The 12,473-nt window shown below is 57.1% G+C and overlaps 3 protein-coding genes across 3 annotated transcripts; 2 read left to right on the forward strand and 1 right to left on the reverse strand.

Annotated features, from left to right (window-relative positions):
* Positions 1–509: 509 nt before the first annotated feature.
* On the forward strand, positions 510–2,300 carry IE81DRAFT_327127 (hypothetical protein). Its single transcript, XM_025515017.1, has 4 exons — positions 510–948; positions 1,032–1,193; positions 1,274–1,569; positions 1,673–2,300. The coding sequence occupies exons 1-4, from the start codon at positions 633–635 to the stop codon at positions 2,231–2,233; spliced, it is 1,335 nt and encodes a 444-aa protein (XP_025365964.1). The 5' UTR covers positions 510–632; the 3' UTR covers positions 2,234–2,300.
* A 601-nt stretch (positions 2,301–2,901) lies between these two features.
* IE81DRAFT_369569 (hypothetical protein) lies at positions 2,902–7,987 on the forward strand. The gene is made up of 3 exons (XM_025517258.1): positions 2,902–3,188; positions 3,271–6,704; positions 6,772–7,987. The coding sequence occupies exons 1-3, from the start codon at positions 3,072–3,074 to the stop codon at positions 7,880–7,882; spliced, it is 4,662 nt and encodes a 1,553-aa protein (XP_025365965.1). The 5' UTR covers positions 2,902–3,071; the 3' UTR covers positions 7,883–7,987.
* Positions 7,988–8,003: 16 nt separating this feature from the next.
* On the reverse strand, positions 8,004–12,203 carry IE81DRAFT_74464 (tannase-domain-containing protein). Its single transcript, XM_025517598.1, has 9 exons — positions 11,672–12,203; positions 11,425–11,559; positions 11,269–11,328; positions 10,847–11,170; positions 10,071–10,750; positions 9,200–9,970; positions 9,061–9,132; positions 8,362–8,976; positions 8,004–8,263 (listed from the first exon to the last, which is right to left on the reverse strand). The coding sequence occupies exons 1-9, from the start codon at positions 12,054–12,056 to the stop codon at positions 8,123–8,125; spliced, it is 3,183 nt and encodes a 1,060-aa protein (XP_025365966.1). The 5' UTR covers positions 12,057–12,203; the 3' UTR covers positions 8,004–8,122.
* Positions 12,204–12,473: the final 270 nt, after the last annotated feature.

Here is a 12,473-nt window from a genome sequence, read left to right on the forward strand (position 1 = left end):
GACCGGTATGCTGTGTGAGATGCCACGCTGACCAGGATCGAATCAAATCGCCGAATGACGCGAGGATGCCGATGAAAGGTGAGGGGGGGGACCGGTATGCTGTGTGAGATGCCACGCTGACCAGGATCGAATCAAATCGCCGAATGACGCGAGGATGCCGATGAAAGGTGAACGGGATGTGAGTGTGATGTGATGCGATGCGATGCGATGTGTTGTGTGTGGGCCGTGAGGGTCAGAGTGTGCGAACAATCACTTGCGTGAGTCGTGACTCTGACTGCATATATACCGGTACGGTACATGGCATGCAGACAAATTTGGCTGCAGTCACCGCACACCCCATCCCGTCCATGCGTGCGTGCGTGCGTGCGGCAGTGCTTGATCTACGCAAGTCCGCGGAGATGACTCGAGTCACGTGTGCAGGACACCAAAGCAAAGAGGACTTTGAGCTCCATTCAAATTTTGATTCGTGATTTTGATTCAGATTGCTTCTCATGCACGCGGTGGAGGTGGGGGGAGGTCTGGACGTGGCAGCTTCCACCTCTCCATCACCATCACCTGCACCACTACAACTCCTCGTCGTTTGGGACTACATCACCTGCGATCTGCCAAACTACATACAATCAGGCGCAAGAATGGCACGATTGGAGGAACTGCCGGCAAAGGTGGAGCGACAGGCGCCATCCAGCGCTTCCACCTCATCCAAGCCGACCCGCGTGCCCGATGGGTCGCACAACCCACACTTGTCTTCCGTAGCGTCCGCGAATGCAGGCGAGCAAGAGGATCATACGGCAGGACCTGACCCGGCACAAAGGGACTTGAAGAGTCATATGCAAGGATTCGACGAGATGCCGCTGTTCATGAGGCAGGTCAAGGGGGATGAGCAGGGCGAGGATGAGAACACTGCGCTGGAAGCGCTCAAGAGTCTCGCCTTTGATGGGGAGCCGGATGGTGAGTTGACGTGTGTGTGGGCGGGCATATTACGCCTCCCACGCTGTGCCTCTGATCACCAATCTTCTGGCTTGTGCATGCAGAGATTGCGCAGAACTTTAAATCGCAAGGGACAGACTATTTCAAGGGAAAGAGGTTTAGGGAAGCGGCGGGATTCTTTACGCAGGCGTTGGACGCGAACCCGACGGATCCGTCGCTCAGGGAAGCGTGCTTGGGAAATCGAGCGGCTTGCAACCTCGAACTCGGTGAGTCGTTCGTTCAACCCGTTCCGGCACGCCGTGCTGTCGCTGACCAGGACCATGGACACCCCCGTGTATGCTCCCAGAGAACTACGGAGCAGTCTTGCGGGACACTTCGGCAGTCCTCTCTCTCAATCCGCGCAATTCCAAAGCTTTTTACCGCGCTTCCCGCGCGCTGCTCCAACTGGATCGGACGACCGAAGCTGTGGATTGCTGCGACCACGCGCTGGCCCTTGGAGTGGAGAGCGAAAAGGCGGGACTGAATGCTTTGAGGGAAAAGATTGTGAAGAGGGATGAAAGCAGAAAGAGAAGGGAAAACGAGAAGAAGGAGAGGGGGAGGAGGGAAAAGTTGGACAAGGAAGCGCTTTTGAAGGGGTTCCTGGTGAGTTTCGAAAGGCGTGAGGCGCGATGTGCTCTCTTCGCGTCCTTGTTCGGCCACAGACAATGATTTGTGGACTGATTGTTGGGTGTTTGCTCGGCTACAGGCTCGAGGCTTGTGGATCGAGACATCCTCTCGGCCGCCCGACAACCCGCATCCGGCACACTTTGATCTCGAAGCCCAGCCGTCGAGTTCCTTGCCTCTTGTCACATCCAACGGCGAAGCCAACACCGCCTATCAGCCAGCCGACTTTATCCGTACGCCCATCATCTTCCCCGTCTTTCTGCTCTATCCGGCAGAAGAGAGGAGCGACTTCATCTCTGATTACCAAGAAGATGTGCCGCTGGGGGAATATTTGGATCGCATGTTCCCACCAGGTGGCGAAGCGCTACCATGGGATAGCTCGGGCGAGTATAGGACGGATAATTTGAGGGTGTATGCGAGCACAAAGGCGAGACGCTTGTTCAAGATTGGAAGAGGGAGAAGTTTGAGAGAGATGATTGATTTGACTGCGAGAGAGGAAGACGCGCAAAAGAAGATGAAGAGGGACGGGATGATCTTGCGCGATGGCATGATCTCCCTCGTCGTCTTGCCTGCTGGTGAAAAGGAAAGCAAGTGGGTGGCGAAATTCAAGAGGGAAAGGGATCAGTCTACGGGGGGCGATTAGGTCGATCGGAAGGGTGTGCTCGATGCGATGCCAGTGGTCCGGGCAAGCATCAATGCATAGGTTCCCTGTCGTCGAATGCGCGGTCTTGCGTGTGAGCTTGAAGAGTCTTGCCTCTTTGTTCGATGCGCCCCTCCCCAGCTCCGCGCGACAGATTGTTACAAGCTATACTGGCGTGCTGCGAGAGGGACACACTTTGCCAAAGCCACGGGTCGATTTGCATCAGCGGCGCCAGGATCTATCGTCGCTACTGTACTCGTGACTGTATCGGCAATCGTTGCGGAGCCCACGAGCCTTTCGAGCACCTCTCGACAACTACAGCGCGAAACGCAAACACACCAAAGTTGCGGCGCGATGCGGGCTGCTGTCGAGCGAATACGCTGATGATGCCGAGTGACGATGACACTGCCACCGCCTGTCACGAACATTCGTCACTGTGTTGCATGGTGGCGCGCCATCATCCGTGCGCGGGCGGAGGCAAAACTGACGCGCGACGCGACGCGTAAAGAGCACACACGTACACGCGGTGGCAGGCCAAAAGCGTGTGCGGACGCGCGCGTCGACTTTCGCTCATGCATCAGCGTGCACACGGCCACGGCTACGCGCGTGTTCAGCGACCAACACGCGTACCAAACGCGCTTCTTGGCTCGCGACTGAGTTGCACCTTTGACCTTCACCTTTCGTCTCTTCTCCCTCGACCCAAAGCTCCGCGATCCCTCATCCCAACCCACAGATTCTTCTGTCCTTTACGCCTTCAAAGCTTGACTCTCATCTCACTGGGTCGGGTGGCGCGGCGCGCTGATTACGAGTACACAACGGTAGCCCTACAGACTGCACGACCATGAGCAGCAGAAAGGCCGCAGCTAGATCCGCCTTGGCTAGACTCAAGGCAAAGAGAGAGGGTGGTGGTGGCGGTAGTGGTGGTGGTGCAGCAACCAGTAGCAAGGTTTCGGACGGCGTGAGTAGAGGATGAGATGCTGTTCGGTTGACACCGCATACAAGCTGCACTGACGCGGCATCCACTCTCACATCCCCCTCAGTCCGACTCTGACCGCGTGTACGATGAGGTGTCAGAGGATGAGTATGCTAGCGCGGTTCGCGGTCGCATGATGGAGGATGACTTCATCGAAGATGACGATGGAGGCGGCTACATGGATGATGGACGTGACGTGTTTGAGAACGAGGAGGGAGGCGCATACGATTCGGATACGGAGGATGAGGCTGAATACTACGAGAGGACTGGCAGGCGCAAGCCCAAAAAGGGCACAAAAGCTGCTGCTAATGCCGCGGCCAAGAAGACACCCGTCGCATCCGCATACACCAATCAAGCTGCTTCTGCTCGGAAAAAGCCAGCACGACCCACGCTCGGCGCTCGCTCTGCCTTTCTGGGTGACAGCAGCAGCAGCAGGCCTACCATGCGTACGACTGAAAAGGAGGAAGACTTTATGCAAAGGCTCATCGGCGGCCTTCAACCCGGCAACGAGCCCCCGACTCCCAGTCCCGCTTCCAGAGTGTCCCTCGCGCCCCCTCAGCAACAGCATCATCAGGCTCGCAAGCGTCCTCGTGGCGACTTTGGCGCATTTCGCCCCAGCTCTGCTGCGCGAGAGAGCAGCCCTAGCAGCGGAGCTCCTTCATCAGATCCACCCGAGCTCGCAGATCTAATGCCCGGAGCTCAGGTGCACATCTCTGGCAGCGACTCTCCCCCCTGGAACACGGTTGTCAACGAGGATCAAGAGCATCACGGCTTGCCCGCTCACAAACGCCCAAAATCTACCAAGGCAGCTGCAGGACTGCCTCAGTCTGTCAACGCGATCTCTCTGCACGTGCAGGCCGCACCAGCCATGATGGACGTTGATGGGGATGCAGAAGATGAAGATGACGATGACGATGACGGATTCTCTATCAGGACCAATAAGGCTGGCGCGAGGGCACCCATCGTGAATGTAGCAGCCAAGCGGGCCCTTGCGACTCCGCACAGCAAACCCGTGGCGCCCCACGTAGCGCACCTCGACGAGCCTCAGCCCCCTTCTACGCCCCACACTTCTTGGCAGAATGTCGGTGCGAAGCTCAGCAAGGTCACCTCTGCGCCTGCCCCCGACACGCCAGCGCCGAGTCGGCCAGCAGCTGCGGCTCGAGGCAAGAGCAGCGCGACAGTGCCAAGCACGCCAGCTACACCTGCATCTACCAAGACTATCAATGCTTTCGAGAGCGATGGCAGGAGTGTTCGCTTCTACTGGTTGGACTGGGTCGAGCAACAAGGCAGCGTCTTCTTGACGGGCAAAGTCAAGAATCGCGATACGGGCAAGTACGTCAGCGCTACGCTGGATGTGCAAGGCGTGGAGCGTTGCGTCTATCTGCTGCCCAAGGTGAAGCTTGACGGTACTCGCTGCGACGAGGACGAAGTGTACGACGAATTCGACAATATGCGAAGCAAGTACGGTATCAAGAACTTCCTTGCCAAGTGGGTCACGCGCAAGTACGCCTTCGAGGTGCCTGGCGTGCCCGTAGAGACGGAGTACCTCAAGATCAAGTATGGCTTTGACGAGCCAGAGCTTCCAGCGGATATCTCTGGTGCGACGTTTAGCCGCGCTTTTGGCACCGCGACAAACGCATTCGAGCTCTTCGTCGTCAAGCGAGGCATCATGGGACCTTGCTGGCTGAATGTGCGAGATGCTCAAATCCGCATAGATGGACCCGAGCTCAGCTGGACGAAGATCGAATTTCAAGTGGATGAGCCAAAGTCGGTCAGCCCTTTCAAGGATGACGACGAGACTGCACCTCGCGAAGCACCTCCCGTCACCGTCATGAGCTTGGCAGGCAGGACAGTGATGAATCACGAAGCGAATAAGAGGGAAGTTGTCTGCGTGTCTGCGCAGACTTGGCGGGATATGCAGCTGGAGGACCCAACACCGCCCGAAGAGCTCGAGAGCAATTTGTTCACAGTGGTTAGACCTTTGGGCGAAAGGTTTCCCAACGGCTTCGAAGCAGAAGCCAAAGCTGGGCGGACGCGCATCGTGGCCGTCAAGTACGAACGGATGCTCTTGAATCAATTGCTGGCTCAAATTCACCTGCAGGACCCGGACATTATCGTATCTCACGAATTTTCTGGCGTCTTTCTAGACGTCCTCCTCAAGCGCATCGCAGAGCTCAAGGCGGATCACTGGTCCCGCATCGGCCGTTTTAGAAAAGCACGCATGCCCACCATTCGTGCAGGATACAAGCTGGCTCTCGTAGCTGGAAGATTGGTGTGCGACCTGGCCAGCGAAACCGCCAAAGGCATCATCCCCTCCGTCACCTGGTCCCTGACTGAGATGTGCGCCACCCATCTGAAGACGCAAAGGGAGGATGTGGATCCGGACGAGACGGCTGCTTTCTTCGATTCGTTGGCACCGTCACCTGCTCGACTGCTCACTTTTGTGAGACATTGCGAGGTGGATGCCTTTCTGCAGATGGCGCTCGCTTGCAAGGTGCAGATCCTGGCGCTCACAAAGCAGCTCACCAACCTGGCTGGTAATTCTTGGGCCAGGTGTCTCAATGGAGGTCGCGCAGAGCGCAACGACTACATTTTGCTGCACGACTTTCATCGGCACAAGTACATCTGTCCGGACAAGCCTGCCTTCTCGTCCACCTGGGAGAAGAAAAAAGCTGCGGCGAAGGCCGATCATGACGGGGCGGCTGGAGAGGGCGAGGAGGAAGCGAATGCTGGCAAAGTCACCTCGAAGCAGCAGAAATTCAAGGGAGGTCTGGTCTTTGAGCCTAAGCGGGGTTTGTACGACAAGTACATTCTGGTCATGGACTTCAACTCTCTGTACCCTTCCATCATCCAAGAGTACAACATCGACTTTACTACGGTCGACCGGGCTGAATGCAATGCGAACCTGGCAGATGTGGACCAGTTGCCCGAGCTGCCTTCCTCAGACGTGGCTCAGGGCGTTCTTCCTCGGCTCATCGCGACTCTCGTTGCTCGTCGGCGTGGGGTCAAGAGTCTCATGAAAGACACTCGCGCAAGCCCAGCCCAACAGCTTCAGTGGAATATCAAGCAATTAGCTCTCAAGCTCACGGCCAACTCGATGTACGGCTGTCTCGGCTTCGACATGAGCCGATTCTACGCTCGGCCGTTGGCTGCTTTGACCACTTTCAAAGGTCGAGAGGTGCTGATGGCCACCAAGGAGCTGGCAGAGTCTCTATCCCTAGACGTCATCTACGGAGACACCGACTCGGTCATGATCAACACGAACGCGACGGACCTGGCACAAGCTATGCGTATCGGTGCAGAGTTTAGGAAAAAGGTCAATGAGAGGTATCGTCTGCTCGAGATCGACATTGATGGTGTCTTCCAGCGCATGTTGCTCGTTCAGAAGAAAAAGTATGCTGCTATCAAGGTGGAGGATAATGGTGCCAAGACGAGCACGGAGGTCAAGGGGTTGGATCAGAAGCGAAGAGAGTACTGCGCACTCGCAAAAAATGTTTCCAAGTGAGTGTCGAGAAGCCGGCTCTTGGACATGTTTGATTGGCTGACATCCTCTCGCCTCGTCTTGCAGCTACGTCCTAGAGCAAATTCTGTCGGGCGAGGCAACCGAGACGGTCGTCGCCAAGATCCACGAATACCTCTGCCAGATTGGAGATGAGGTACGCGAATCCAAGATAGACCTGGAAGACTACATCATCTACAAGCAACTAGGCAAGAATCCCTCCGAGTACAATCCTAGCGTCGCCCTGCCTCACGTCAAGGTCGCGTTGCGAGCAATCGAAAAGGGTGAGAGCGCACGTGCAGGAGACGTCATTCCCTACGTGTTTTGTCTCGGGGAAGACGGCTCGAGCGCATCCAAATCTGCGCAAGCCGATCGAGCTTTTAGTCCCAACGATCTCAGAAGGCAAGGCTCGACGCTAAAGATCGACTTTGAGCACTACTTGGCTCTCCAGATTTTGCCGCCAATCGAAAGGCTGTGCGAGAATATTGAAGGCACGGATCGAATGCGTCTAGCAGAGTGCCTAGGTCTCGATGCTTCTCGCTACGCCTCGCACACCACCTCTGCTGCTGAGAGCGGAGCAGGCAGGGAATTTAGCACCCTGGACAGCCAAGTTCCAGACGAAGTCAAGTTTGCCTCTTGCGAAGCGCTCCGATTCAAGTGCTCCAGCTGCGGTCAACATTCTACCTTTGAAGGCTTGATGGCTTCCAACGGCATGCTGCAACGCACGGGCATCGCGTGCACGCACGAAAGCTGCTGCGCATCCTTTGGCCTGGCAAGCCTGGCCATACAGCTGGAGCAACAGATCAGGCAGTACATTGCGCGCTTCTACGAGGGTTGGAGCGTCTGCACCGAACCGACTTGCGGCGCCGTCACTCGATTGGCTGGAGTGTATGCGCGAAGATGTCTGGTGTCGGGATGTCGTGGCAAGACGGAGCTAAAGTACAGCGATAAGGCGCTCTACACTCAGCTGTGCTTCTTGTCCTCCTTGTTCGATGCGGACAGGTGTCGCGAAAACTCCAAAGGTCGTGCGAATCATGCCGATGTCGTCGCTTGCTCCACGATCAGCGCCAAGGAGCTCGCGCATCTCTACAACATCGTCGACAAGTACCTCCAGCGGTCGGGCAGGCGCTTTGTTGGCTTGGAGAAGCTCTTCCGGTCTCTGTATGTCCGCAGCTCGTGATCACGTACCAGGCATCCCTTCCCCATGTAGCGCGCGCGCGCGCGCTTTACACGATCTGCTGTTGCTTTGGCAAGACTCAGCAAATGCATTACTATCATCATCATCATCACGTTCAGAATACGCAGCGATGGCCTCGCGGGCGGTAAAGGAACAGGGTAATCGAATTGGATTCGGAGCGTGCGATTCTGTGACGTGATGTGCGGTCTAGGGGGGCAGCGAAAAAGAGACGCAGAGTGTCTCTCAAGGCAACTTGCAAGAGAAGCTCTTGTAAGCATCCTTGCCGTTCGTCGGTCCGCCATTGTACACGACGCGACCTGGGTAGGGGCAAAGTGGGCGGGTGAACAGCACACCGTACTCGTAGCTGGCAAAGACGGTGGGCAACTGCAGAACGTGGGCATGGGAAAGGGGGCGATCTGAATATCAGCGTGTGCCTTGTTTTTGCGCGCGCAGATCATTGCTAGAGGCCCTCGCTCGCTCACCAGCATCGTGTCGGTGTAGGGGTTCTTCAGCTTCTTTTCCTTCTTGTCGCCGGTGGCGGGAGTTGCGTCGCTGGTCGATTCGGCAGGCTTATCGGAACCAGCAGCAGCACCGCTTGTGCCCGCATCCGTCGTCTTGCCATTGCCTTCAGGCTTCTCGGATCCGGCTCCGCCAAGGGACGGATCCGATACCTTCTCCTTGCCAGACGGTCTCTCACCTCCATTAGCGTTCGTAGTCGACTTGGTGATTTGGCCATCGTCGGACGGCTTCGTGTCACCGGCTCCCGTATCGGCAGTCCTTTCAGTCGTCTTTTCGTCGCCATTGCCAGCGTCGAGAGTCTCTTCCTTCGTCTTCTTCTCGGAGCTTTGGGAAGTGCTCGGAGTGGAAGCTAAAGTGGCTGTTTGACGACGCAAAAGGGCGTCAAGGGCGCGACGGGTGCTTGCTGTGCCGCCGCCGCCGCCATCAGCCGCCGTCGTTTGCTTGTCTGTAGGAAGGGCGGTGAGGGCGCCGGCGCTGTCCGTCTTCTTTTCGCAAGTCGGTTCGCTGCTGCTGCTGCGGTTGAGATCGTCGTTGCTGGGCGGGATGATTCTACCGCGCTGGTGGTACGCTGCGCCGATCTGTTCCGCAAGCGCGCACGCATTCGTGTCAAAAAATTTCCAAAACGAAAGCAGGCTTTGGGGTGATCTCTCACCGGGACTCACCTGATACTTTGGCGCGTCTCCAGTCTCGACCCATTTGACGAGGGAGAGCAAAATGTCGTACTCGCTATCCCACTGGCAAACGTGGTCGACGTAGAGATCAGACCGGGCTCGTCAACCGTGAATGGCAAGCACGACGCACCTTGAGTGGACGGTTACCAGCATCATTGGCAGTGATCTGACCGTAGTGCCAAGGACCTCTTCCATCACGAACATGGGACATGCCAGCAACTTCAAAGTAGAGGTAGCCGTCCTGCGCAACGATGCCTTTGGACCCGACCGTCTTGAGGACTTGCTGGTAATATCGCTCGCTCGCAAGAGGACTGATGGTGATATCGGCCAGACCATGCGTGTGAATCATCTTTTTGCCCGCTTTGAGAAATCTGGACAGGTCAGGGTCGTCGTTGTTGACGCCTCCTGGGTCCTCTCGACGACCCTTTTCCACCACTGCAAAAGTGTAGTCGGAGCCTGTGGCGTTGATGCCCACGCCGTAGCCGTCCCAGCACGGGTCGAGGTGGGGAAACTTGAGGATGGCGAGCTGAGTCCAGTCCACTGCTTTCTTGGCAGCTCCAGTCAGACTGTTGGCGCGCTGCTCTATGCCTGGCAGGTAGCGATCGTAGACGAATTTTTCCTCGACAAGAGTTGGACGGTAGAGCTCATAGAGATTGTCGATTTGCGTCTGGTTCAGGCAAGTCTTGATGTCGCCTCCGAATTTGGCGCCTGGCGCTCCGCACAAAAGGTCCTTTTCGAAGACGGGCTTGCACTCCTTGGCCAACTCGATGACACCATCCTCGACACCGTCGAGCTTGTCGCACTGGTCCAAAATCACCTCCTTGACCGGACCGGCTAGCTTTCGCACGCTGAACCATCCATCCTTGGCAGTCTTTTTGCGGTGTCGAGATTGGGTGTGGATCTGGAAGAGGAGCGAGTGGAGGGGAAAGGATGATGTGAGCGGAGAAAGCCGTGCAGCACAGCCACGTCACGCCACGCCCACGACGAAGCCCCCCACGTACCTGGCCTCTATTCATATCGCTAAAGTAGATGGCAGGCGAAAGGGTGAGGATACCGTCAAAGTCTTCGGGGTAGACTTGAGCGCTGGCCAGCACGCGTCCACCACCGACGGACGCGCCGGCAGCGTAAGCGCGAATTCGACCGGCGTGGTTCTTGCTGCTGTTCTTTTCCTGCTGCACGCGCACACCGCTTTCGGGACCGTAAAATGCGTCGATGACTTCTTCGGCGAGAATCTTGCTGACGTGCGTGCTGCGACTCCCAAAATCGAGCAGCGTGTCGTCGTACTGCGTACCGTTGACCCAGTTGCAGCCGCCGGCGGTGGAAAAGTGACCGGTGTTGGTGCCAACGACGGCAAAACGATGACGGCTCATTTGCTGCTTCAGATCGGTCAGGGGCACAAAGCCGCGCTGACCCCCGTTGCCGATGAACAGCATTCGACCGTTCCACCCGTCGGAGCAGCCGAGCAGCTCTTCGCCAGTCAGAGGCTCGCCACGATGTTTCTTGCTGCTGCTCACATTGCCACCGAACTTGTTCTTCTCCGAACACTTGGCAGCTTCGATGCTGCGACGGTCGCGATTGCATGCTTCGGACTCGCGACGAGGGATCATGGAGCTGGAACGGCTGTTGATCTGCTGCTGCAGCTGCTGCTGCTGCTTCTTTCTGGAGCCTGACGCGTCGTCATCTGCGTCGGGGGAGAAATTGTTGGAATATCTGAACGGTTTGCCTCCAATGCGACCCTCAACGCTAGTCTCTGACTGCAATCCGCCCTGCTTCTCACCGGCACTGGTGCTGGTCGTGATGATTGTGGGAGATCCTTCATTCTGAGCAGTGATTTGCGTCGTGCTGCCAGATCCTTTAGAGTTCAGAGGCTTTTCCGACTCCCTGGTGCTTTCCGTTATCGCACCCGTCCTTTTCTCGTCCTTTTTGTCTCCCGTGCTAAAGAAGCCAGGCGGTGGCACACCCTTGGTGGCCCTGGTCGAAGGAGTGTCGACCAGGGAATCCTCGGGATCCTCGGAGATGACTTGCTCATAGTCTCCATCGAGAAGGTAGGCCGGACCCTTGAGGAATTCGCCGTTGGGTCCCAGCTCGATGGGTGTCGAGTCTGATCCGATCCGTGCGGGCCAACGGAAAGATCAGCATGCGCGCACGCGCGCGACCATCGCAATCAAGTCGATGCAGCAACACGTCCTCCTCTCTCACCAGTCGGATAGTCTGTCTGGTTGATCGCCGCAAGAGCGATGGAGGGATCGTCGGCCAAGGCTGCAGTGCCAGTGCCAGTGCCAGTGCCAGGCGGTGTGGATCCGTGTCAGCGTTGGATGAGGCGCGCGCGGCATGCGTTGTTCGACTCAGACTCACGCAGCCAGACCTCTGTCAGGGCAATGGTCACGGGACTGGTGATGATGTAGGCGCCGAAGCGGCAAAATGCGGGCAAGCCACCAAGAGGACCGTTGTTTGCAGCTCTGGCTCCAGCGCCGCCGCTTTTGCCGTAACCTGGCCCCCCGCGGGCGAGCAAGAATGACGAGAATGGTCAAATGGATGCGCGCCCAAACCGGCGAGTCATAAACGAGGAGCGTCTCATCTGTCCCGCATGCATGCCACTCACCAAAATCCTTGGTAATGTCAATATCTGGTCCGACGCTCTCGAGGATAGGCCCGACCCTGACGCTCTTGGGAATCGTGCCTGCAGGGTACAGTTGGGTAAGGAGCTCCAAGCTGGGGTTGCTTCCCGTGGGATAGTACTGAGCAAAGGTGTTGTTGATCTTCAAGCTGGTGACATTGGCAATCGTCGTCTCGAGCGCTTTGCAGAGCGCCTCTCCATCTTTCCCTGCCGTGTAGGCGTACTTTGCACCACCACCAGCAGCAGCAGCAGCAGCAGCAGCAGCAGCGTCTTGCGTCTTGATAGGCGCGCTTGCCGTGTCGGCGCGTACGAGAGTAGCTGCCAAACCGAGGAGAAGCGCGATCGCGCAGCTTGGCTTCAACGAGCGCATGACAAACGTGGAGAGAGAGGGGAAAGGGGGGAAGAGGAGGTCGCTGTAGCTGGCGATAAGGGGAGGGGGCGGTTCAAAAAGTGGCGAGGGTAGGCTGAATCAGGAGCAGCGTTGCTGGCTCGTATATGTACCCTACAGCGGCCAAGGCCGGTGAAGATGAAGATGACAGAATCAAGCTGCGGTAGCCGATGACGATGCTTGGCGCCGAGTAGAATGCTTTGCGTAGCTGCAGCGAATCAGGAATCAATGCCGCCGTGATTGCCGGGGGTGAAGTAGTGGATGGGTGCGTGTATGTATGGGTCGAGAAGACTTCTTGTATGCGCAGGCTGTGATGATCCGAGGGAGGAAAAGTGTCTGCGCGATATGCACAGAACAACTTGTATGGAAGGCGAGATGGAAGCTGTTCGGATGGGCTAT

Source organism: Ceraceosorus guamensis, assembly GCF_003144195.1.
Source record: "Ceraceosorus guamensis strain MCA 4658 unplaced genomic scaffold IE81scaffold_184, whole genome shotgun sequence".
Lineage (NCBI taxonomy): Eukaryota > Fungi > Basidiomycota > Exobasidiomycetes > Ceraceosorales > Ceraceosoraceae > Ceraceosorus > Ceraceosorus guamensis.